This window comes from Girardinichthys multiradiatus, chromosome 13 (assembly GCF_021462225.1).
Source record: "Girardinichthys multiradiatus isolate DD_20200921_A chromosome 13, DD_fGirMul_XY1, whole genome shotgun sequence".
In the NCBI taxonomy this organism is placed as follows: Eukaryota; Metazoa; Chordata; class Actinopteri; order Cyprinodontiformes; family Goodeidae; genus Girardinichthys; species Girardinichthys multiradiatus.
This window is the reverse complement of record NC_061806.1, coordinates 38,952,353-38,978,899: the sequence shown is the minus strand read 5'-3', so window position 1 is coordinate 38,978,899 and position 26,547 is coordinate 38,952,353. Positions and strand designations below refer to the sequence as shown.

At 41.5% G+C, this 26,547-nt stretch overlaps 1 protein-coding gene across 1 annotated transcript in view; it reads right to left on the bottom strand.

The window, feature by feature from the left end:
* LOC124879943 (TGF-beta receptor type-2-like) overlaps window positions 1–1,786 on the bottom strand; it is a 37,275-nt gene extending 35,489 nt beyond the window's left edge. Inside the window, exon 1 of the mRNA XM_047384805.1 lies at window positions 1,511–1,786. Within this exon, the coding sequence (XP_047240761.1) occupies window positions 1,511–1,586 (76 nt within the window). The 5' untranslated portion in view covers window positions 1,587–1,786. The remainder of the gene's footprint in view (window positions 1–1,510) is intronic.
* Window positions 1,787–26,547: the final 24,761 nt, after the last annotated feature.

Sequence of the window (26,547 nt, the reverse complement as noted above, 5' to 3'; positions counted from 1 at the left end):
ATGGAATATCCCCAAACCTGCGCTCCAAAGATGTTTCAAACATGTTATACAAACACACATTATGCAGAACGGAAGAGCATCAGTAACATTGTACTGACAGCTGGAACTACAGTACCAGCGGTTTCAAAATTCCTCAGCTTCTGATCTATAAAAATAAGAGTGCAAGAGACTGATAACCACAAATAGTGATGAATTATAGTACTATTAGTAAGTTAAACTGTTGGGATGTCTCCAGAAAGTTTTGAAAAGGTTTTTCCAAATGGGGGCCACTGATAATCCTGGGGAGGCTCATCAAGACTGAATACCACTTAGTTGTATGTTGCTGTTGTTACATATAGGGCTGTGGAGGATGGGCATTCAAAATTAGGAAAAAATAAATAACACGAGTAAAAATAATCAGATAAATGTTGCAACTAGTCATAGGTTCGATACCGGTGTCAAAGTATACCAAGGTTTTTAAAGCTACGGTTTAAAACCACCACCATTTCCTGTCATATATGTCCTACAGTCATTTTAATGAGATGCAAGAGAAAGTGCTGGAGTGAGCAGATTGTTTTTCCAGTTTTATGACACGTAGAGGAACACAGCACTTCCCCTCCCCCACTTGTTGCTGTGCACTGTCAGTCAGCTGGCTGAAAGAGGGTTACTATATTTCTACCTTGCTTACAATAAAGACAATTCAGCTGTTAGGACATATTTCCAGATATAAAAACCACAGACAGAGCATGTTACAGATCATTTTATTATAACTAATAATCAGTATGTTCTGTTATTGTAACATCAGCCGAATGTCAGTTGTTTTTTAGTTGAACGCCCCCCCCCACCCAAAAAAAAAAAAAAAAAAAAAACTATTAACACTGAAACTCTCATGCGGACTGTAACTAGTTGCAACTCATTCAAACCGTATCTCCTCATCTTGTATATTTATATATTGAAAGCATACTATGCGTCAGTACTGCAGCCCCCACCCAAAAAAAAAAAAAAAAACCCACCCTTGTGGGCACCACTGTTTGACGGATAAAAAAACGCCACAAACAGCACCAGGAGACAATATATTGTTTATATGTTTTTATAAGGATCTCATATATATAATTTGTCACCATAATTTCTGTCGTTTTCTTTGATTATGAAGATGCTCTCAGGACTCCATCTTTAGGAACCGTCGGACTGCATCACTGTGCCAAACATGCCTCTTAAAACTTGTCTTGTGTTATGTAATAAAGAACCATATTTTCGTAAAATATCATACACCTATTTTTTCACGTAAAGTGAGACAACACACCTAGAGGAATTCAAAGATTTATGACACCTTCGGTTAGTTTTTAAACGCCGATTTGCGATTCACTCTACGTTTGTGTTTACTTAAGTTTTTCTGATTTAATTTACACCGGTGCAGTTAAGGTCTGCATTAAACACGCCGTACAGTACCTTTATTGTCACGTTTCTTTTAGAAATAAGGAAGTTCTTTGTTGAAACTTCTGAGTTAACTCTTTTAATAAGTTCAACTCACCCGTCTCCACCGGCAGCAGCCCACCACTAACCAGAATCGCTCCACAGCAGAAAACGGAAAACCGAAGCAGCTCCATCTAGAACCGGACCACACGCCCCCCTTTCTTGCTCATTAATTGACCCTGGACAGAGGGGTTAAAAATCCGAGTTTCTCTGGGTTGCAGCCGCCTGTTGATCCTCCACAAAACGCGACTTTACAGCTCTGTGTAGAGGCTGAGTAAACACGCAGGACTTGCCCTATATGAGTCACAGTATGTGCGCTTTTCCTGAGACAGGAAATCTTCAGAGGGGCTGGACGGTTTCTCTCTTTCTCTCTCTCTCTCTCTCTCTTCTTGTTCTTCTTCTTTTTCTTCTAAGCCATGCTTATGTAGCTCACAGAGTTTTGAAGCATGTCATTAAGAAGCTCAGAGCCAGCAGAGCAAAGGCTTGAAATTACATGCTCTAGAATTGCTAAATTAAAGGCTTGACTTTTAGGCTACATGTATGTACAGAGTTACTTAAGAGAATTCATATTTTCATTTAAACGTATCAGACCTGGGCATATTCATAATAAAATGATCCTTTTTTAAAAACCCATAAACAGGGTGGCCTAAAGTTAAATAAGGCCCTGGGCAGGCTGATTTGGGGGGCCAATTCCTGTTAAAGGGATACTTCTAGAGATTTTGAAGTAAGGTTCTGCGAGAAGGTAATAAGTAGAGGTGTAACAATACATCCAGCTCACAAGACAAGACGATACCAGGTAGAAAGGATTGAGAAAAGACAAGATCGTAATATTTTTGGGGAAAACCCCCTACATAAAAGGTTTCACAGAACACAAACTGTGCTTATAAGAGACTGTAATCACTGGAAATAAGGGAGTTCAAGTCTGACCAACCTAAACATTTGAAATATTCAAACAAAAGCGCACAAATGTAGTCCAAAGACATATTGTCATGTTTTAGTAAAGCTTTTTACACCCCCAGCCATTTGAAACTCCTCTCTAACCTCTGCCCTTAATATAAATAATAATGACGTATCATGGCAGAGGACTGGAAAACAAAAATTTGAATGCTTTTCCTAGGTTTAAGTTGTAGTTTTAAAAGAGAAATCAGAAAAGGAAGGCCTAGGCATAGTTACAAGTAGTATGTTCGTCAGTCAGTCAGTCATTTTCTACCGCTTATTCCATAGTGGGTTGCGGGAAAGCTGGTGCCTATCTCCAGCAATCTACGGGCGAGAGGTACACCCTGGACAGGAGTACGTTTGTCTATTCTTTAAAAACCTAAATAGTCCTTTTTGGCTTTTATTTCTGTTCATTGACCTTTGAAGCAAATTTAAAAGCAGGGTCATATTTAACAAATGTACATGCACATTTTAAGTTGAGAGATCAGGTGCACCTTCAGGTCCCTTCCACATTTCCTGCTTTAATAGTTTTGGTTGCTTCTCATTCAGGTTTTTTAAAATGTATGAAATGGAACCGTCTGGCTAGGGACATTTCATACTCACCATGTCAGTCCTTTTAATACCAGCTCTGACAACCAATGATTTAAAGCAATTAGTTGTAATTTACCTTGAGTCTACTGTAAAATGGTAATATTTCACCAGTAAGTAATAAGTAAACCAGCAGGAGGTCACTTAGAGCCATTTTGGTTTGATTGAGACTAATCTGACCAGGACTGAATAGACCAAATTGGGGTCAAAACTAAATCAAACAGAAATAGGGTCCAACATGAGGCTTTCAAAGATCTCTTAAGCCCGAAGTGGTGTTCGTGAAGTTTGTACTCAAAATAACATGCCAAATCGAATTGAGTGTTTGTTGGCAGTTACAAACTATTTAAATAATCTTGGCATCAAATTAGGCTAACACTTAGGAGACTCCATTAGAAGGGAAAATATCACAGTAGCTACTATTGTTTTAGAGATAATGAGGATGGAACACAGAAAATAAATTAGGATATTTTCCCTCACCAGAAGTTTTTCTGCATTGCACAGTATATAAACCGTTTAGAAATATCATTAATAAGGCTACAAACGTTTGAAGACCCTAAATCAACTTGTGGCATTACCTGTGCAGCTGAGGTAAACTAAAGCAATGTTCCAGAGCTTTTAGTAAAGACATACCCAGGTGTTTGCCCATTGGCACAGTATGGTACATGTTGGCCCCATTTACAAAAAATGGTGTTTTTACTTGCAAAACTTAATAAATTTTTTTTACATGCCTAAAATGTTTCATTTTAAAATATTCGTTTTTTAAATTACCGAAATTTATTTTCTATAATTATTATAATTATCATATTCACTGACAGGCAGCTTTTCGCAAAGCAATAATTTGTTTGGTTGGTCCGAATTGCAAAAACAACCCCTCCTTTTCATCTGTAGAGCCAGTAGAATCAGATTATACTAAACACGTTTACATAAGTACCACCAATCACCAGCTGTAAAAAGATGAAGACCTGTGACGCAGACTAAGTGACTTTTACGATTTTCCAGTCAAGCAGGAAATGTGCAAAGCCTGCTTTCAAAGCACACTGGGGGGTGTAGTTGTTCAGTAAATGCAGTTTAATGCCGTTGGATTTAGGATTTTGGGAAAAAAAAGACACAGATAAAAAAATCTGAGATTATGTTTTTCATTCGTGAGTGATAATTCTGGTCCTTTGCTGCTCGTGTATTTGTGGAATCTGTGCTTCAGCGGTGGGGGTGAGGGGGCAGCTGAGACCAAGATTTGCTTGTGCTGACAACATTCTGTGGAGTTTGATTACTTTCCGATTCAACTGTTTTTAGTTTTAACTGTGTTTGGTGTTTGTAGAAGTGGTTTATATCAACTTTCAGCAAAGAGTGACGTTTTAGAGGATACCACATGCATATGTTTACCTGAGGGAACGTAGAGCAATGAACGTAGATTAAAAAAAAAAGGAATACTCCTTGCCCGGTTTTGGGGGATGAGACTGATTAATATACAATTAAATGAAATCATGTTAGATTTGAAAATTTGTATGGCTCTTTAGTAAATCCATCAACCCTTTAAAGCCCAATAATTTAAAATTATGTTGAACACATTTGCTCTAAAGCAGTAGTTTTCTATAGAGCATGAAAAATATTAAGTTATTTTTTGTATTATGACTATATTATAGACATTTTGTTAAAGAATAAGTCTTTAAAGAATAGACTTTAACTAGTCTAGTCCATGCATTTGTTACTTCATGGCTGCAATATTGTAATTCTTTACTATCAGGATGTCCACAAAATGCAGTTAAAAGCCTTCAGCTGATTCAAAATGCTGCAGCAAGAGTTCTGATGAAAATTAAAAAGAGAGATCATATTTCTCCTACTTTAGCTTCCCTTCACTGGCTCCCTGTTAAATCCAGAATTTAAAATTCTCCTCCTCACATATAAAGCCCTTAATGATCTAGCTCCATCATACATCAGAGATCTGATTGTTCCATATGTTCCTAACAGAGCATTTCGTTCTCAGACTGCAGGTTTACTGGTGGTTCCTAGAGTCTCTAGAAGTAGAATGGGAGGCAGATCCTTTAGTTATCAGGCTCCTCTCCTGTGGAACCAGCTCCCAGTTTTAGTCCGTGAGGCAGACACCCTGTCTACTTTTAAGGCTAGGCTTAAAACGTTCCTTTTTGATAAAGCTTATAGTTAGCGTGGTTTAGGTTATCCTGAGCTATCTGTGTAGTTACGCTGCTATAGGCTTAGGCTGCTGGAGGACATAATGACCACTTGACTCTCTTTGCTACATTCTCACACTACTCTCCAATTTTGCTTTATTTGCTGTTATTTCAGCTTTTAACTTTGTTTTCTCTATTCTCTTCCTAGAAGCTACAACTGGCCTGACTCTGTGTCTACCTGTGACACCTTTCTGGAGGGGGGCATCGTCCAAGCTTCTGCTGGCAACAACTTAATGATCACCCTCTACCGATGATCCACATGGCCCTGTCTTTCAGTGTTTAACCCTTTCTCTCTCCTAGACATAGCTACTGACTGAGCTGACTCAGCTCAGTTTATCTGTTTTTTCTTTCTAGATGAAACAACTAAAGGAGTGACATCCATTGACATTTACTTTTCCTTCCCATAGAAAGTACTCCTGGATCAGTGCTTCTTTGTTCTCTTTGTGTCTCTGCTCTGTTCTCTCAAACCTCCAGTCGGTCGTGGCAGATGGCCGCTCACACTGAGCCTGGTTCTGGTTCTGCTGGAGGTTTCTTCCTGTTAAAAGGGAGTTTTTCCTCTCCACTGTCGCTACATGCATGCTCAGTATGAGGGATTGCTGCAAAGTCAACACCAGTGACTGTCCACTGTCTCTACATGCTCATCCAGGAGGAGTGAATGCTGCAAGTCACTGACTGGATGCAATCTGCTGGATTTCCTTAGATAGAAAAACTTTTTATCCAATTTGAATAAATAACTGAATCTGACTGCACTGTTCAATGGTTAGGATTAATAGGAATGTATGTACCTGACTTTTGTGAAGTGCCTTGAGACAACATGTGTTGTGAATTGGTGCTATATAAATAAACTGAATTGAAATTGAATTGAATTTACACTTCTGAGTGTATGTGCAAGCACAGCTTCCACCCCTTTGCTTCCATTTGTGCAGCTGAAAAATCTCAATTTTTAAGGGCTACAAAGTCATTCCCATTTGTCCTTCCCCTGCTTTGTAGAAACAGCGTACTCACTGTAATTGTTATATTGAATGTTAAGAATGATAGAAGGGAAATGGTTGATTTTAATTTAACTTTTTTTTAAAATACCTAAATAGAACAGCATCCAGATCAGAGAGAAAGAGTAAAGGACAGCGACAACATGTTAAAAAGTATTTGGGAAGAAGGAGAACAAGTGGAGGGAGGATAGGATGATGGAATCTAAGGAGTAAAGCAGAGAAATGGAAATGGCAGACCTGAGCAAGGACATGGAATATCCCCAAACCTGCGCTCCAAAGATGTTTCAAACATGTTATACAAACACACATTATGCAGAACGGAAGAGCATCAGTAACATTGTACTGACAGCTGGAACTACAGTACCAGCGGTTTCAAAATTCCTCAGCTTCTGATCTATAAAAATAAGAGTGCAAGAGACTGATAACCACAAATAGTGATGAATTATAGTACTATTAGTAAGTTAAACTGTTGGGATGTCTCCAGAAAGTTTTGAAAAGGTTTTTCCAAATGGGGGCCACTGATAATCCTGGGGAGGCTCATCAAGACTGAATACCACTTAGTTGTATGTTGCTGTTGTTGCATATAGGGCTGTGGAGGATGGGCATTAAAAATTAGGAAAAAATAAATAACACGAGTAAAAATAATCAGATAAATGTTGCAACTAGTCATAGGTTCGATACCGGTGTCAAAGTATACCAAGGTTTTTAAAGCTACGGTTTAAAACCACCACCATTTCCTGTCATATATGTCCTACAGTCATTTTAATGAGATGCAAGAGAAAGTGCTGGAGTGAGCAGATTGTTTTTCCAGTTTTATGACACGTAGAGGAACACAGCACTTCCCCTCCCCCACTTGTTGCTGCGCACTGTCAGTCAGCTGGCTGAAAGAGGGTTACTATATTTCTACCTTGCTTACAATAAAGACAATTCAGCTGTTAGGACATATTTCCAGATATAAAAACCACAGACAGAGCATGTTACAGATCATTTTATTATAACTAATAATCAGTATGTTCTGTTATTGTAACATCAGCCGAATGTCAGTTGTTTTTTAGTTGAACGCCCCCCCCCCCCCACCCAAAAAAACAAAAAACAAAACTATTAACACTGAAACTCTCATGCGGACTGTAACTAGTTGCAACTCATTCAAACCGTATCTCCTCATCTTGTATATTTATATTTTGAAAGCATACTATGCGTCAGTACTGCAGCCCCCACCCAAAAAAAAAAAAAAAACCACCCTTGTGGGCACCACTGTTTGACGGATAAAAAAACGCCACAAACAGCACCAGGAGACAATATATTGTTTATATGTTTTTATAAGGACCTCATATATATAATTTGTCACCATAATTTCTGTCAATTTCTTTGATTATGAAGATGCTCTCAGGACTCCATCTTTAGGAACCGTCGGACTGCATCACTGTGCCAAACATGCCCCTTAAAACTTGTCTTGTGTTATGTAATAAAGAACCATATTTTCGTAAAATATCATACACCTATTTTTTCACGTAAAGTGAGACAACACACCTAGAGGAATTCAAAGATTTATGACACCTTCGGTTAGTTTTTACACGCCGATTTACGCTCCATCGTACATCAGAGATCTGATTGTTCCATATGTTCCTAACAGAGCATTTCGTTCTCAGACTGCAGGTTTACTGGTGGTTCCTAGAGTCTCTAGAAGTAGAATGGGAGGCAGATCCTTTAGTTATCAGGCTCCTCTCCTGTGGAACCAGCTCCCAGTTTTACTGTCTACTTTTAAGGCTAGGCTTAAAACTTTCCTTTTTGGTAAAGCTTATAGTTAGAGTGGCTTAGGTTATCCTGAGCTATCTTCCTTATTTTTTACCTCCATCTTCTTCTCTCCCTGTTGGATGGAGTAAGAGGGAGTCAGGTTTAGCCTAAACCGGCTCAGTAGTTGAGGTGCAAACACACCCTCCTTTTTTGCTTCCTGTATGACCCCCTCTCTTTTCCAATAATTATAATCAATCTGACAGACAGAGATACCCCAATCGTTGTGGTTTTTAGTATAACAATGGCCATCAGTGGGCTCTAGATGGACAAACTGTCTACTGTTAAGGCTACGCTTAAAACTTTCCTTTTTTATAAAGCTTATAGTTAGAGTGGCTTAGGTTATCCTGAGCTATCTCTGTAGTTATGCTGCTATAGCCAGGAGGACATAACGACCACTTTCACTTTCTTTGCTAAATTCTCACACTACTCTCCAATTTTGCTTTATTTGCTGTTATTTCAGCTTTTAACTTTGTTCTCTCTTTTCTCTTCCTAGAAGCTACACCTGGCCTGACTCTGTGTCTACCTGTGACACCTTTCTGGAGAGGGGCATCGTCCGAGCTTCTGCTGGCAACAACTTTATGCTCACCCTCTACCGATGATCCACATGGCCCTGTCTTTTAGTGTTTAATCCTTTCTCTCTCCTAGACATAGCTACTGACTGAGCTGACTCAGCTCAGTTTATCTGTTCTTTCTTTCTAGATGAAATGACTAAAGGAGCTACATCCATTAACATTTACTTTTCCTTCCTATAGAAAGTATGTTCTTGACTGTTGTGAAGTGCCTTGAGACAACGTGTTGTGAATTGGCGCTATATAAATAAAATGAATTGAAACTGAATTTTTACAGTTTACTTTCTGTAACCATCCATCAATTGTCTATACCAGCTTATCTATGCGGGTTACTGGGGACTGATGCCCATCTCCAGCGATCATCGGGCAAGAGACGAGGTACATCCTGGACAGGTAGACAGGTAACCTTGTACTTTGTCCTAAATGGAAACTATGCTTCTTCGAAAGTGCTCCCAGTGATCTTGGACTTTTGATTTCAAATAAGACTCTTGACAGTTGTAGTTCTTTGATCCTCCACCAGAGGCATAAGACAGTATAGAATTTTGTAAAGAAGGTTTTTAAGTGAAGAAACAACTTATAAGAGATAGAGGTACCAGAAATCTGCATTAAAAATGTATGTTTGGTGTTACAGAGTTAATCATGAAAATACTAAAGTACAAGGAGATGGCAAAAGCTCAAGTACATAATGTTTGTTTAAGTGTAGTGAACTCAGAAAGGCAAGGAATCCTGCTGGCTTGGAGTACCTACGCTGCCGCTTTCCATTTCCTTTTGCATTGGGCCAGCTCTGTCCATAAGTGTCCACTCCACATCAAAATGACTTTCTTATTCTTGTATGGTCCTCTGGAGATTTGCCAGTCTCCTACTTCAATGCTGACATAAGAAACTGAGTCTCTCAAACTCTCATCTGTTTTTTTGTTTTGAGGACGCAGAGGGGTTTAGTCCACTGGAACACTCACAAATTACTCATCTATTGCAGCTCAGGCATGTTTTTGCTCTGCATACTCAAGCAGTGATGTCAGGTTTTAGCTCTGACCCAATGACCCGCAAAGCTCATAATAATAAAAAAAAAAAAAACAACTGCTTTCTTAACCTCCGGTTCCCATCAGCTGTTCAGTTATGTTTTGAGCAAAAAACTTGCTTAACTGAAAGAGGAACTGCAACCTGCTTGTTAAGCATGCTTGTTTATACTTTTATTTGTCTTGATCTGATTTTCTGGCGTGAACCTTCAGGAAAGATTTTAGTGGCCTCATTTATTTTCTGTTTCTTCAATCTTGGCTCTCAGTCAGGGGGTGTGGAAAGCCATGTTTATGTCTGGGTGTCTGTTTTAAGCATACGCAGCCATTAGGCACTGCAAGGTGGGCTTCAAGCCACAAGGTGGAGATCCAAAAGCACTGTGAGCCGAAAACAGGCCACTGACCTCAGCACGTGTTGCAACATCCTCCTCAATGGCCACAACATTAAAACAAAACGTACTTATAAATATATCTAACTTTATAGCTTTATATGCTTCAGTTGAACAGGAAACCCCAGAGTACCCAGGCAGGCTTATTTTAGTTCGTGTGCCATTGTTTTTTCCTGTCAGCCTCCCTCAGACTTTTATTTTTACTCATTACTTTTCACAATCATCTCAAAGCTATTTCAACATGATCATTAACTAATGAAGCCATCGTCAATCCCGTTATGAAAGATTTACATTTCTGGTTACATGGTACCACCAACAAAAGTTTTGCTTAACGTTTTTTAACAAAGACAGTTCATTCATACTTTAAAACAGGGGTCCCAAGCTCCAGTCATCGGGGTTGTGTTATGTCTGCAAAATAAGACAATCTGGACTGTTACAAGATAAAATGGACTTGTTCTTGTAAAACACCAACCCCATACACCCCCCTCACCATCCTCAACAACACTGTATCGGCTGTGGACCACTTCAGGTTCCTAGGAACCACCATCTCTGAGGACCTGAGATGGTCTTCACACATAGACACTGTTCAGAAGAAGGCCCAGCAGAGACTGTACTTCCTGAGGCAACTCAAGAAGTTCAACCTTCCACAGGAGCTGCAGGTCATCTTCTACACTGCCATCATTCAGTCTGTCCTGTCTTCATCCATCTCAGTGTGGTTTGGCTCATCCACAAAACAGGACAGGTCCAGACTGCAACGAATAATCAGGACTGCAGAGAGAATAATCAGGGCTAACCTTCCCTCCATCCAGGACTTATACAGGTCAAGGGTCAAGAAAAGAGCTGCAAAAATATCTGCAAACCCCACACACCCTGCACATAAACTGTTTAGAGCTTTACCTTCAGGCTGCCGCTACAGAGCACTGTTCACTAAAACCAGCCGCCACAGAGACAGTTTCTTCCCCCAGGCTGTTTCTCTGTTGAACATTTAATAGAGTACAAAACAACAGCATACAGATGTTGCAAATGCACCTTTTTATTTATATATGTGTATATTTGTATATTGTATATATGTATATTCTTTAATGCAAAAAAAAAAAAAAAACCAGAGAGCAAAGTGTACCGGAGTCAAATTCCTTGTTTGTATGTATGAACTTGGCAATAAAGCTGATTCTGATTCTGTACGACATGAATATAGTTGCATTTCCATGTTGTTGGATGCCCCCCTTACCCCTGACTGATGGATCTCCACTAAGATGTCAATCTGAAAAGTGAACCTGCCTCAGGATGTGCCTCTTCAACTCTATATAACTTACTTTTGCCTCAGAGAGCTTAAGTTATCTCTCTGCGTGTTAAAGTCAAACTATTCAAGACACAGTGTAGTCTACGGCTTTCAGGGGTCTTCTAAGGACTTACGATGAGTCAAGACAGTACAAAACAACAGTGTAGAAACTGAAAGGTGAAATCAAGCTGGGAGAAGAGTACAGCAGAAACTGAGCAGAATAGAATTGATGATATAACCAATAATAACATTAACAAATCTCTTGGAACACCATTTCATTAATCTGTTTGTTGTAGATGTGCTCCTGTCTTGTTGTTTGAATCAAATATCTACTAAAAAAATGTTCAGACTGACTAGCTAATGTTTGATTGTAAAAGATTTTTGTTAGCATGAATTCTTTGTTTTCACACTGATGATTTCATCAGACTTGGCGTGTTATTTTAAAATAAAATATCCCTACTTTGGCTTTAAGTTGAAGTTTCAGGTTTCGACTGGGTCATTGCAACACTTTGATGCCTTTTGTTTTCATCTGTTCTGCTGTAGGTTTACTGCCGTGATGTTGGATGTATCAAGTAAGAAACAAAAATGGTTCAAATAGACTGCCTCAATTTTGAATCTAAAAAACTTTGTATAAGGAGGAGTTCATGGTGAAGGTAATGACTGTATGATACCGAGGCGCCAAACAAGCCCAAATTATCAGTAGTTCCTGTGAAATTCTTGTGCTTTTATGTTGATGGTTTTTAACCAGACTTGCTGTGATTAAAGATTTTCTTTTTAATCTATATTTTGGTCCAAAAATGCATACTCATACTTTACAAGGCATTTCTCAACTTGTACAATGCCTAAACTGCTAATCTTGGTATCAACTATCAGAAAGGTCCTGGAGGATGATGTGGATGTGAAAATTTGGCAGTCAATTATTCTGGACTCTTGCTGCAAAGAAGGAAATAAACACAATAAATTGTAACAACAACATCTGAGTGGCATCTGTAGCCAGTCTGGTGTCAACATAACAAGCACTGAAAAGTAGTTTGGTCAGATTGGAATGTGAAGAGTACCTGTTTCATACCAAGTCTTTTCCAGGTGCCCTGATGGAGTTTTTGAATGAAATCTGATGCACTGGTTTATAAACTTTGTACCAGTAAAAACTGATCTGTTCAGATGACAGTGATGTTTTGTAGAGAAGTATGTAGCTCTTGCAGGACTCTTCTTCTGCTGTTATTCCTGCTGAGTGCTATCAATTGTCTCACAAGTGACATCTAGTGTTTCAGGAAAGAAATTGCATCGAGTCGGGTTCTCACTGTGATGCCAAGACAGGAACACACACACACACACACACACACACACACACACACACACACACACACACTCTTACAATGAACTGGCACAGTTATCTTAGTGCCACAACAGCTTTCCTCCTCCTTTCCCTAGCACGTGTCTCCTTGGATCAGACATTTTCAAGGTAAACAGGGTTTGTTCTCAAAGCTTCAGAGGCCGCAACCTTTCGTATTACAACTAATGTCTATTGTTCTCAGAAAGAGTATAAATAGGTGTCCAAAACTGTGCCAAAGCTTGTTTTAGACAGATTACATTGCGAGAGGAAGCAAACATCTAAACAAATACTGCAACATATGACTACTACACCCCGTTTGTTGTATTTCTAAAGAGCTGTTGGTACAGGATGCAAAATTGTGTCTTTAGCTGTAAACCTACCAAGATAACGATAAGAAATGTTTTTGACAATGGTCACAAACCCATCTCTTTGCACAGAGAATAATCTCACAGATCAACAATTTTAGGGTATACCATATTAAGGCTCACCCTGCTATTTGTCCTCAGCCTGTAACTACTTCTGTGGCTCAGCAGAGCGGAGAGAGGATGATGAAGATTAGGATCATGCAATTCACCAAACCCAGATTACAGAGAGCAGACCATTTAGGCAAAGAGGGGGAAAGATTTAGTTGGCCTGGCCCCTAATAAATATTACAATATGGCTCACTGAACGTGGCAGAGGATATGGTCACACATACGAGTAATGAAGTTCACTGATGTTGTGTGGGAATAAATGTAGTAAATCACAGGATTTCATGCATGCTAAACAGAGAAGAGAGATCCCTGCACTAACGAAAGCCGTATAAAAGCACAATATGTGGGTGCAGATGTGTACTTCATCACATCATATATCACAAATGCATTCACACAGAAATACTGAGGTGTGCAAAGTAACAGCTCAAGTTACTCCTATGCATTTAATACTAGCATGCACAATTTGATCACCAGATAATCCTGCCACAAATGTTTCTGGGCATGCCAAAAAAAGTCTACAGTATGAGCCATGCAGCTGCCACACACCTCATATACGGGACTCCCACTCTACTTCTACCAAATTTGAACAAATGCTACTAAAAAGATTGCAGCTCTGATCTAATAAAAGTATAGTTTCACTACCCGACCAATAAAAATAATAATAATAATAATAATAATAATAATAATCAATAACCAGTTAGGCTGAAGCTTATAGATGAGGATAATAAAAAAAAAACACTCAAATTTGATGCAACATCACAGGCTGCACTCAAAAATAAATCCACAGAGCGAGAGTCTAGTTATCATGGTTTCCAAAGAAACCCACTTCAATAAATGCTCAACATCAGAGTGTTTGAAGGGTGAGTCCTTCTGGGCTTTCAGAGGCATTGATGTGTATTTACAACCATCTGCAGATCCCCAAAGTTTCATCTGCACAATTCCCATGGGAAAGGCTGTGTTGAGATGGCGATGAAACAAAATCACAGACGATCAAAGTTTCCTTGGGATAAATAGGAACAGAAAATATACTAATTCGCAAAATTCTACCTTCAGAGGTCCTTTTGGCCATTACAGAGGAATTATTACTTTAAAGACTGATATTAAACAAGTAATGTTATTAATTTCATTTAATATCAAATTAAGCCCTTTGAAGTCAATGCTTAATTTGCATTGACTTCAAAGGGTTATAGTTTATTCTTTTTTAATTAAAAATAACGGTACATTTTTGTTCTCTACTTAAAAATGTCAAGCAGAAACGATTGACTATTTTTAAAACGGTTTTTCAGATAATACCTTTGTCCTGCCGCTACTATCTTTGACATCAGGTAAACAGATGCATGAGTTAGTGGTTGAGAACTTGCAGTATGAATTGGATGCAGCTCAACGAGACCGTCCCTCCCCCCCATAACACTTCCCCTCACCGCCGAGCGGAGTGGATGGGTTTGCTGGATACACGCTGGGTGTGCCAGCACAGGAAGCAGCACTCATCCTGTGCCACCTTCTGCTCTTGTTGCAGGCAGGAAATACCAACATTACCCGACACTGATAAGAGCAGAGAGCTCAACTGTGGCCACGTGGTAATCACCGTGGGACAATAGTAGAAGCATATATTTTGTGTTTATGTGGGTGCAAAGGGGAGGAAGAGAGAGATTAACTCAGCTGGGTATGTGAGCAATACTGGCAACACTATACTTTTTACAACTCGTGTAGGGTGAGAAGAATAACAGTCTGGAACACTGTAAATGGGGTTATGTATGGTGCCTTGCAAAGTGTTCATACCCTTTGAAATTTAACACATTTTGTCTGTAATATATTCTAACATTTTAAACAACAATCAAAAGGTATCTGTTCCCTTTAAGAAATTGTGGATAAGCGTCTATAAACCCAAGCCTTTAAAGCAATCTGTACTCACTTTTTCAAGCTCTGGATTCCAGGGACTGGAGGAGCTGCAGTCGATCCCTGCAGTCATCAGGTGAGAGTTGGGCTTCCCTCTAGACAGGTTGTTGGTCGATTACAGAGACAACACAGAAACATAAGATAAACAACTCCAACTCTTTACATTCATCTAAAAACAGAAGAAACAATGACAGAGAATTTATCACAGTCGATGTGGCTCTCTGTCAAGGCAGCATGGCCTGGGGGGCTCCATTAGTGCTCAAAATGAAACAAATCTATAAAAAAAGAAAACAAACATATGTGTTGTGTTTTTTTTTTTCCTAAACAAGCTTTCTACTGCTTGTTAGCATGTTCAGTCAACAAAAAACAAGTGTTTTGCACCATGTAAGCACTGTAACAAAATATGGCTGGACACTGAGGCTGGCTATTGACATTGAAGTTGGTGTCTGGTTCACAGTTTGGTTTAGTTAGGACTAAAGAGAAAGTTCAGTTCACTGTTGATCTTCGACCACATTTAATTCACCTTAGTTTTAAATCCAAAATCCTTACAGTGGTTTTACTGTGCTGGATTTTTCTGCACTGAACAAAACTTTTTGCATTTCCTTTTTAAAAACACAAAAAGCACATTTCCAATGTTTTTTGGGTGATCAGAATCACCTAAGACTGAGACAAACAAGTATCAAACAGATCATTTTCCTTGGTAGTTCTTAAAGTTTCTGAAAAAGTAGGGGCATTCCCAGAGCAGCAATCATTCAACAACCACAACTCGTTATGAGTGTCATACTTTAAGGTATTAGTGATGAATTTGACACATTGTTTCCCCAGATATGAATAATTTTGCAACACTGAACATTGATGGCCTTTAAAAACAAGCATTTTGCAAGTTTGAATTTAGCTTGGGTTTTCAAACTTAGATATACTCATTAGGTATAAATATATACATGGGCCCACATTGTGTTTCTTAGCAAGTTTCACTTTGGGTACATGTGTTCTGTAAAAACTGACAGAAAAAAAATTTAAAGCCCCCCCCACCAAAAAAAAAAAAAAAAAACAACAAAATCACCAGTTAATTAAGCTATGAATCAAGACGTCATGCTCCTGTCTTGGTAGGATGGAACTTGTTCAACATGGTAATCTGCACTGTTCTGCTGTGATGTCGTCTGCTGAAATAGATATGATGTAATGCCTCATTTCATGACGTTCTTCCTCAGTCAAGGCAGACGTTCCCCCTGTCTGCTTAGTACCCTGTACACATATATTACTTCCAGCCACCTAATGGAAATTGCAGCATAGCTCTGATCTTGACTTTGATCATTGTGAAAGTGCTCTCTATTCTTTCCTCTTTAAACACACTTTGCATGACACAGAAAGAGATATAGCTCTGAATGTTCCCTCGCAGCCTGCGCATCAACTTAGCATGCTGGATGACAAGAAAATTACATGTCTTCCTCTAAAGGAGCCATTGCATCATTTTGTGCGTTATATGACAGTTGTATATTAACTATCAGTTAATGAGGTTTCAGGCAAACTGCTGATTGAGAATCATAAGATATTCCCCACATGGCTGAATACCACTGTCAGAGCTTGTTGAATAATCTGCTTTCAGATAAATTAATTTTTCCATTAGGGCAAAGGCATCAGTTTCACATTTACACATTTTTATACAATTTACTAAAGTTCACCTCAACTGTCAGATTTAACTCCCTTTTTTGGGATACTAAATCTTGGTATGCTTATCCAAAGTGGCTGCCAGCTATCTTGCAAGAAGGAATTCCTTACAGAGCACTCCCACCTTAGCTCCAGAGGGATTTAGATATTTCAGGAAATCAGGTTTAGGTAGTAGGTTCATCTGCAATAAACAGGATTTGCGTCATAAGGTGGAGTGTTGAAAATGATGGTTCTCAGATGAATTACAGTGCTCTGCAAAAGTGAAGTCTTTCTCTTTTTATGAAAAAAAACACAAAAAAACCAAAAGATAATCATAACCGCAAACTTCAGTAGAATTGTATTTGGATTTTATGTGCCAGACCTGCATAAAGAAGTGACTGATTGTGAAGCAGGTGGAAACGACTACGTTTTTCAGACAAAAAAGTGTGTTGTGTATTTGCATTAACCCCATGAGTCGATACTTTGAGGTGGCCCTGTTCGGTGCAATTACAGCTGCAATGGTTTTTTTGGTATGTCTCTACCACCTTTGCACTTGTTAGAAACTGACATTTTACCCCATTCTTCTTTCCAAAAAAGCTCAAACTCTGTAAGATTGAATAAAGAATTTCTGTAATTTTCAAGTTTTGCCACAGATTCTTAATTGAACTTAGGTTTGGAGTTTAACTGGGCCTTCTAACATACATACTTTAAACCATGGTGTTGTAGCTGTGGCTACATGTTTGGGGTTCTTGCCATGCAGGAAGGTGAACCCCTAGGCTCAAGTCTCTTGCAGCCCCTGGAAGGTTTCGATCCTCCATTCTACTTCCCAACAACTTTGATCAGCTTTCCTGTCCTGCTGAAGAAAAGCATCCCCATGTGGTGTTGTCAAGCTAATGTACAGTGTTAGCTTTCTGCCACAAAAAGCGTTCTGCATGAAGGCCAAAGAGTTAAATCTGGGTCTCAAATAACCAGAGCACCTGCGTCCTTTATATGGCTGGTTGAAAAAGGCAAGTAGGACATGTTATGGCTTTCTTGCCACTCTTCCACATTGCTAGAATCATTGAGTACACAACCAATAGTTGGCATACAACCTAAACTGTGGATCTCTGCAGCTCCTCCAAAGTTGGCTTCTTGGCTGCTTCTTTGTTGCTCATTTGAACTCTTTCAATGTCCAGGCTTACGGTTTAGTGGGACGTCCAGGTTTTGATAGGCTTACAGCTGTGCCATAACTTATTTTCAGAAGATGGTTTTTGAGATGAAGATGACTTGTCCTCTTCAGGTTGGAGGGGAGTTCCTGCCTCAAGTGGAGGAGTTTAAGCATCTCGGGGTCTTGTTCACGAGTGAGGGAAGAATGGAGCGGGAGATCGACAGAAGGATCGGTGCGGCTGCCGCAGTAATGTCACAGGATGCCTCCTGGACGATTTCCTCTGGAGGTGTTCCAGGCACGTCCCACCGGGAAGAGGTCCAGGGGACGGTCCAGGACACGCTGGAGGGACTATGTCTCTCGGCTGGTCTGGGAACGCCTTGGGCTCCCCCCGGAAGAGCTGGAGGAGGTATCTGGGGAGAGGGACGTCTGGGCGTCTCTGCTGAGTCTGCTACCCCCATGACCCGGTTCCGGATAAAGCGGAAGACGATGGTTTTTGAGATGTTGAAAGTATGGGATGTTGTTTCCTTCTACACCTTGATATCTTTATTCCTTGATCTAGCCTGCAACAGGGTTTCTTCCAAGTATTTCTAACCTGCAAGAAAAGTATCCTCACAGTATGATGCTGCCATGACCCTGTTTAGCAATAAAGTGTGTTCAGACTGATTGCATGCCAGTGTTAGTTGTCCAGCAGACATTGCATCTTGCAGGTAACAACATACTCTCAACAGAACATCTGTATTTATACTGAGATCAAATTAGAAAAAGGGAGGCGCCATATTTGGTTATGAATTGTTTGCACTGGATTTTATTTTGAGGTGTCAGATTAAAACGAAGTGAATAAAAACAATTACAAAGCAATTATTTACCTTCCACTTCCTAGTTATACGCTACTGGTTTATCACATAAAACACATTTGAGTTTGTGATTGGAATGTGCTGAAATGGGGAAACCTCAAATAGGACGTGTATGTACTTCCTCTGATCAGGTCATTCATTTTTTTCTGCCGAAACCAGTGTCTTTATCCCAGTTGTTCATATTACACAGACCTCTCGGGGATACAGTTAGAAGATTTAAAAAGATTTTATTTTAAAATCAAATCAGAACTTACTTAAACCTTAATTTACAGAGTGGATTGTTGAATGTCTTCACCAGACTTTAAATTCCTATCCGTCTCATTTGGTTCTGCCACTGTTCATCACTGTGAATAGGAGAGAGAGGAAAAATGGGTCTTACAGCATAATCAGCTGCTTTGTGCAAAATACCAGCACAGTCAGAGATGTGTTGGTCTTTGTTGATGAGGAACACAAAATGAGTCTTAGCTTCTGTAAAAGCTGCTCTCTCTCTCTCAAGCTGTCTTTTTTTATCACCAGCTGTGAAAATAAGATCAAAATTGATTGGATTATTATTTTTTGGAAATATGGAACCTGATTTTGAAACATTTATGTGTCTCTTTAAAGGCAGCAGACCTCTCTTTAAATGTGTTTCCAATGCGCTAAGATTAAATGTTGTGTGGGTGTGGGCAGAGAAGTCCATTCTGGACCATATATTCTGCTAGAATGTATTTTACAAAAAAAGAAATGTTCTCCACAGCAGCCCATTTTCATTCACACAGGCTCTCATCCAAAAAACGACAAAAAATCTGCAAAGGAAATGGAGCACAGTGGGGTTTATTTCCAGGACATCCTCTGTGGTCCAGACTCATTAAAATCCACTGCCGTTATGGCACTACTTATACCTTTGGTTTCTGCCTAAGCTTTTTGTTTTGAGCTCAGCTGGTATGTGAATTGAAATTTTTCCTTGGCTTAACCTCAGCATGGAGAGGTTGTTCAAGGCACCTGAGATTAAAAGGTTTTATGATCCCAATCTGATAAAAATAACAGAGAGAGAGGGTGGCAAAAATATTGAATGTGTGTGTTGGTCCATCTGGCCTTATCGTATGGAGCTTTTCCAAATGACCCGACCCTTTCTGCATTATCCGACTGCTGGATGGGGAACAAGAACAATGACAGCGGCTGTGTGTAGCTGAATCATTGCAGCGTATGCACAGGAACTGCTGCTTCTACTGATGGGGAAAGAAAACAAAATATACAAAAAACATAATTCACTCAATGACTTTGCTTGAAGATGCTTTTTAGTGCATTTATTTAGATCAAAGAGGGAGTCCTGCTTTTGGACTGAGTGAGGAAGACAGAGTACCCAGAGAGAACCCAAACATACATGGCGGGAAATGTAAACTATGCAAGAAGACCCCAGGCTTGGATTCAAACCCAACACCGTCTTGCTGCAAGGCAACAGTGCTACCAACTGTGCCACCGTGCAGGCGACAGGGCAGGTGAAAAAAATAAATGACTGCATTAGCATTTCTTTGTTTTAAGTAGATTTTACACACCATCTACTGAAAGCATGAACAATCAAAACTAACAAATGTTTTATTTTTACTGGAAAGGTGGGTGGGATTGTCTGGTACTGTGCTAGTTTGGTCTAGATCTTACTTTGCAAACAGGTACTACTTTTTGTCATTCTGCAATCATGAATATGAGCACACGAATATCACATGTGGAGTTCCTCAAGGCTCCATTCTGGGGTCCCTTTTGTTCAATATGCTCGCCCTAGCTCAGATTATGGAGTATTACAGGTTGACTTACTATATAGTAGATAACACACAATCCTATACTACTGAGTCACCACATGACCTCAGTCCTTTAAAAATCAATACGTCTTTCCATACTATAAATGAGTATTGGTGTCCAAAATTACTCGAGTTTAAAGCAGAAAAGAAAGAAGTTATCATTTTTGGATTCCCACCTGAAACAAAAATCCATAAATCAACTGCAACTCATCCAACGTACTAGTGCCAGAGTCCTGAACACCTCCAGGAAAGATGCATTATATTAAATCCCTAAATCAGTGCAAAGTCCTTGTAAAATGCGTTAATTTAACATAGTGTTATAGGTCTTTAAAGAATAGAATGGTTTTGGGCCTAAATACATTTCAGAGTTGCTGGTCAGGTACAAACCAGTTTTAAACCTCAGGCCAAAGAAACCCATTTAGTCAGCATTCTCAGTATTTAAACTAAACAATGGGAAGCATCGTTTAGTTTCTGTGTTTTTCAGCCCTGGAACAGATTCCCTGAAAACCTGAGATTAGCAGAAACATTCAGCCCCTTTAAGACAGGACTGAACAAACATTACGTTTTACTGCAGTTTTCCCATAAAGGATAAAAAATTACTTCAATAAATTTTTTTCTTACCTTAGGTATTTTTTTATTTGCATTTTCATACTTTTGTGTATTGCCTGAATTTACCATCATTGTTTTAATGTATTGATTTCAATGTTTTGTTCCATGTTACGTTTTTTTCTTGTAAAGCACTTTGTATTAAACCTGTGTATGAACAGGGCTCTACAAATCAACTTACCCTGCTTTAGAGTTAAGAACATATTAGCACTCTTTTCTAGGTACCTTCTGTTTTTATGCCTAACTAAATCACCAGTTATGACCTAAGGTTCATGATGAGAATCAAAAGCTTCTATCTGACTGCAAAAATATAATAAATTGCATGAATCTCCTCAATAATTTTTACATATTTATGACCATCTGTCTGTTTCAGTCACTTTATGAAAGCTTTCCTTGTACTTTCATGGAAAAACAGCGAGGAATGTTCTGGCGCTCTAATGCAGCATCATTAGTCACATCGTTTGCCTCCTTGCCGCCAGATTTCAGCCTACATGTCTTAATCTCCACCACTGTGTACACTTGTTTTCCACTGGGTACCATGGAAACGAGGCTGCGCTCCATTGGTCATTTGCTATGATATCCTCAAACACAATTTTTTTACAGACCAACTGTGAGGAGGAAACAGAATAAAGACAGCCACTAAGGCTGGGGCACATCCTACAGTACATGCCGTCTAGATGAGGCTTTCTGAGCAGCTCTGTCAGTTCTGGCAGGTGTTCATCTGTTTGTGATGGCTGTCCTTTATCGCGCATCAGTTATTCACAAGTGTAACCTGGGTATAAACTACATGTCGGGAAAATGGACTCGCACTGTTTAAAACAAAAAACGGCATACTGTGCATACACTTTTATGAAAACCAGATCTGCACGATTATGGTAATGAAGTAAGGCACATACCTGAATAACAAAATTCCTACAGAGTGCAGGTTTCTCTGTAAATCCTTTAAAGAGCTGAAGGTTTGGGCCCAGCAAATGTTCATGTGGTCAGGTGGCGTAGATGACAGTCTTCCTTTACAAAATAAAAACCCATTCTGCTTCAGTTTTTATATTGCAAAGACCCATTAGAGCATGTGCCTGCAATAAAACATACTGTAGTAATACTAATTTATCTCCATGCACATCACCTGCTTGGAGCCTTTAAAAAGAAAGGCGGGGCGCAGCAGTGGGGCAGGGGTTAAAAAACGTGACCCATGTTCAGAATCTTCAGTCCCTGACACAGCTGTTGCGGGTTCGACTCCCAGCCCAGGCAACCTTTGCTGCATGTCTTCCCCTTCTCTCCACCCCTTTCATGTCAGCTTACCATCTGAAAAATGTGAAAAATAGAGTGCACCAGTGCTGCAAAAAAAAAAAAAACATTTAAAAAGACAGACAATAGTCACACAGGAAAAAGGTATATTTTCTGTCATAAAGCTAAGGAATAATAAGAAAAACCCAAAAAACAATGGAAGTATGACAAAAATACATGTCAAAGAAAATGCAAAATTATACAAAGAGATTTAAGAAAACAAATTTCCAAATGTTTCTGACTAATGGTTCTATAAAACGTTTGTTTAATGACAAGTTTTGTCCACCTACAAATATCAGCAGAGATGTCATATTTTAACCATGTTGCATGGCATGGTCCATCTTTGTCATTCATTTCATCTACTGTAAATACATAACATTTAAAATACAGTAAACAACACTGATTGTAAAACAAGCACCATCATGTTCATAAAAATCAATTGCTTTAGCATTTTATTTGCTTGAATCTCTGAAATATATATTTAAAAAGACATGGACTGCCACACATCAACCTGCTTCTACAAACCTCATCAAGCCATACTTTAAAAACAACCAGAAAGACACCCCAGTGCTGCCAAATTGGAAACTTGGTTTTGGTAATCTAGCTCTACTGGTTGCTGTGCTTGTAATAATTTTGTGGTAACTTGCTCCAAGACCGAACCAGGGTAATCGACCTTTGCACCAACCGCCTCATCGCACACTATACGGCATGGCTTAAAGACGCCAATATTACCAGATCATCTGTAAAAAAACAAAGATGAGACTGAGGTCTCACGAGTTACAGTTCCTGGTACCAAGGGTTACAGCATCAGCAGGTCAGCTAGGAATGCAGCTTTTTCAAAAACCCCACATAAACAATCCTCTCAATTACCCTAAAATCTTGCTTAAATATCCAAAGACAGCCACTGGTCCACCTTAGGGAGTTTCCCCTGACGGTGCAAAACTATACCATTTGCTAATAAAGTTCTTTTACACATAAACACACACATTTGGTTGCCAACTACTCGTACTCGTCGTCTTCCGCTTATCCGGGACCGGATCGCGGGGGCAGCAGGCTCAGCAGAGACGCCCAGACGTCCCTCTCCCCAGACACCTCCTCCAGCTCTTCTGGGGGGACCCCAAGGCGTTCCCAGGCCAGCCGAGAGACATAGTCACTCCAGCGTGTCCTGGGCCGTCAACTGGGCCTCCTCCTGGTGGGACGTGCCTGGAACACCTCCCGAGGAAGGGAGGCATCCGATATAGATGCCCGAGCCACCTCAACTGGCTTCTCTCGATGTGGAGGAGCAGCGGCTCTACTCCGAGCCCCTCCCGGATGGCCGAGCTCCTCACCCTATCTCTAAGGGAGTACCCGGCCACCCTATGGAGGAAGCTCATTTCAGCCGCTTGTATCCGGGATCTCGTTCTTTCGGTCATGACCCAAAGTTCATGACCATAGGTGAGAGTTGGAACGTAGGCCGACCGGTAAATCGAGAGCTTCGCTTTTCGGCTCAGCTCTCTCTTCACCACAACGGACCGGCACAGCAGCCGCATTACTGCTGCAACCGCACCAATCTGTCTGTTGATCTCCCGCTCCATTCTTGCCTCACTTGTGAACAAGACCCCGAGATACTTGAACTCCTCCACTTGAGACAGGAACTCCCCTCGAACCTGAAGAGGACAAGCCACCCTTTTCTGGTCGAGTACCATGGCCTCAGATTTGGAGGAGCTGATCCTCATCCCAGCCGCTTCACACTCGACTGCAAACCGCCACTGCGCATGCTGTAGGTCTTGACTAGAGGGGGCCAGCAGGACCATGTCATCTGCAAAAAGAAGAGACGAAATCCTCTGGTCCCCAAACCAGACCCCCTATCAGCCCTTGGGTGCGCCCAGAAATCCTGTCCATAAAAGTTATGAACAGGACCGGTGACAAAGGGCAGCCCCGCCGGAGTCCAACATGCACCAGGAACAGGTCCGACTTAGTACCGACAATGAGAATCAGAGTCCTGCTCCGCTTGTACAGAGACCGGATGGCCCCATAAAGGGCCCCCGACTCCATACTCCTGGAGCAACCCCCACAGGGCATCACGAGGGACACAGTCGAATGCTTTCTCCAGGTCCACAAAACACATGTGGACCGGTTGGGCAAACTCCCATGAACCCTCGAGTACCCTGTAGAGGGTACAGAGCTGGTCCAGTGTTCCACGGTCGAGACGAAAACCACACTGCTCCTCCTGAAGCCGAGGTTCGACTATCGGCCGGACTCTCCTCTCCAATACCCTGGCGTAGCCCTGACCAGGGAGGCTGAGCAGTGTGATCCCCCTGTAGTTGGAACACACCCTCTGGTCACCCTTCTTATGAAGGGGGACCACCACCCCAGTCTCCCAGTCCAGAGGCACTGTCCCCAACCGCCACGCAATGTTGAAGAGGCGTGTCAACCATGATAGCCCTACAACATCCAGAAACTTGAGGAACTCAGGGCGGATCTCATCCACCCCCGAAGCCCTGCCCCCGCGGAGATTTTTAACCACCTCGGTGACTTCAGCCTGGGTGATGAAAGAGTCCAACCCCGGGTCCCCAGCGTCTGTTTCCACCAGGGAATGCATGATGGCAGGATTAAGGAGATCCCCGAAGTACTCCTTCCACTGCCCGGTAATGTCCCCAGTTGAGGTCAGCAGCCTCCCACCCCCACTGTAAACGGAGTTGGCGAAGCACTGCTTCCCCCTATTGAGACGGCGGACGGTTTGCCAGAATCGCTTCGAGGCCAACCGGTAGTCCTTCTCCATGGCCTCACCGAACTCCTCCAAGGCCCGAGTTTTTGCCTCTGCCACCGCCCAGGCCACGGCACGCTTGGCCTTACGGTACCCGTCAGCCGCCTCAGGAGTCCCACAAACCAACCACAGCTGATAGGACTCCTTCTTCAGCTTAACAGCATCCCTTACTGCCGGTGTCCATCACCAGGTTCGGGCAATCCCCGAACCTGCTCAGCCCCTCTCTTCACCCGAGTGTCCAAAACATGCAGCCGAAGGTCTGATGATACGACAACAAAGTCGATCATTGACCTCCTGCCTAGGGTGTCCTGGTGCCAAGTGCACTGATGGACACCCTTATGTTTGAACATGGTGTTCATTATGGACAATCCGTGGCTAGCACAGAAGACCAGTAACAAAACACCACTCAGATTCAGATCGGGGAGGCCATTCCTCCCGATCACGCCTCTCCAGGTGTCATTGTCGTTTCCCACGTGGGCGTTGAAGTCCTCCAGCAGAATAATGGAGTCCCCAGGAGGGGCACTATCCAGCACCCCCGACAGGGACGCCAAGAAGGCCGGGTACTCCGCACTACCGCTCCGCCCGTAGGCCGAAACGACAGTCAGAGACCTGTCCCCAACTTGAAGGCGCAGGGAAGCGACCCTCTCATCCACTGGGGTAAACCCCAACAGGAGACGGCTGAGCTGGGGGGCAACAAGCAAACCCACCCCAGCCTGCCGCCTCTCCCCGTGGGCCACTCCAGAGTAGAAGAGAGTCCAGCCCCTCTCAAGGAGATGGTTTCCAGAGCCCACGCTGTGCGTGGAGGCGAGCCCAACTATTCCTAGTCGATATCTCTCGACCTCCCACACCAGCTCAGGCTCTTTCCCCCCCAGCAAGGTGACATTCCACATCCCTAGAGCCAGCCTAAGCATCCGGGGATCGGGCCGCCGACGTCTCCACCTTCGTCTGCCACCCAATCCTCTTTGCACCGGTCCCTCACGGTTCCCCCTGCAGGTGGTGGGCCCACTGGGGGATGGCCTCGCGTCTCTTGTTCAGGCTTGGCCCGGCCGGGTCCCGCGAGGAGCAACCCAGCCACCAGGCGCTCTCCGATGAGTCCCTACCCCCAGGCCTGGCTCCAGGGTGAAACCCCGGCTCCGCCGTACCGGGCAACGTCACGTGCCTCGATTTAATCATCGTCATGAGGGGTTCTTGAACCACTCTTTGTCTGACCCGTCACCTAGAGCCTGTTTGCCATGGGAGACCCTACCAGGGGCATTTAAGCCCCAGACAACATAGCCTATATTAGTTAGTTGCTAACTAATATAGATTAAATATACTAAATAAGATTCAAACCAAACTAAAGTTTCAGTCCATGTCCACCCTTATCTTGAGCCCACAGGTCTGCCCCAATGAGGTGGATAATTAGGGAACTCCTTACAGGTGAAGTCATTAGTCATCATGTGTGCACCTTATGAAACTTACCTTCAGGATGTAGACCTCAAAGAGAGACAGGTTAGTGATCTTCAAAATAACAGCATTACAAAAAGTAAATTCTTGTTAGTCAATGTAAGTGTGTGCTTCACCTGAGTGAGGGAGATTCTTTCCAGCACACACA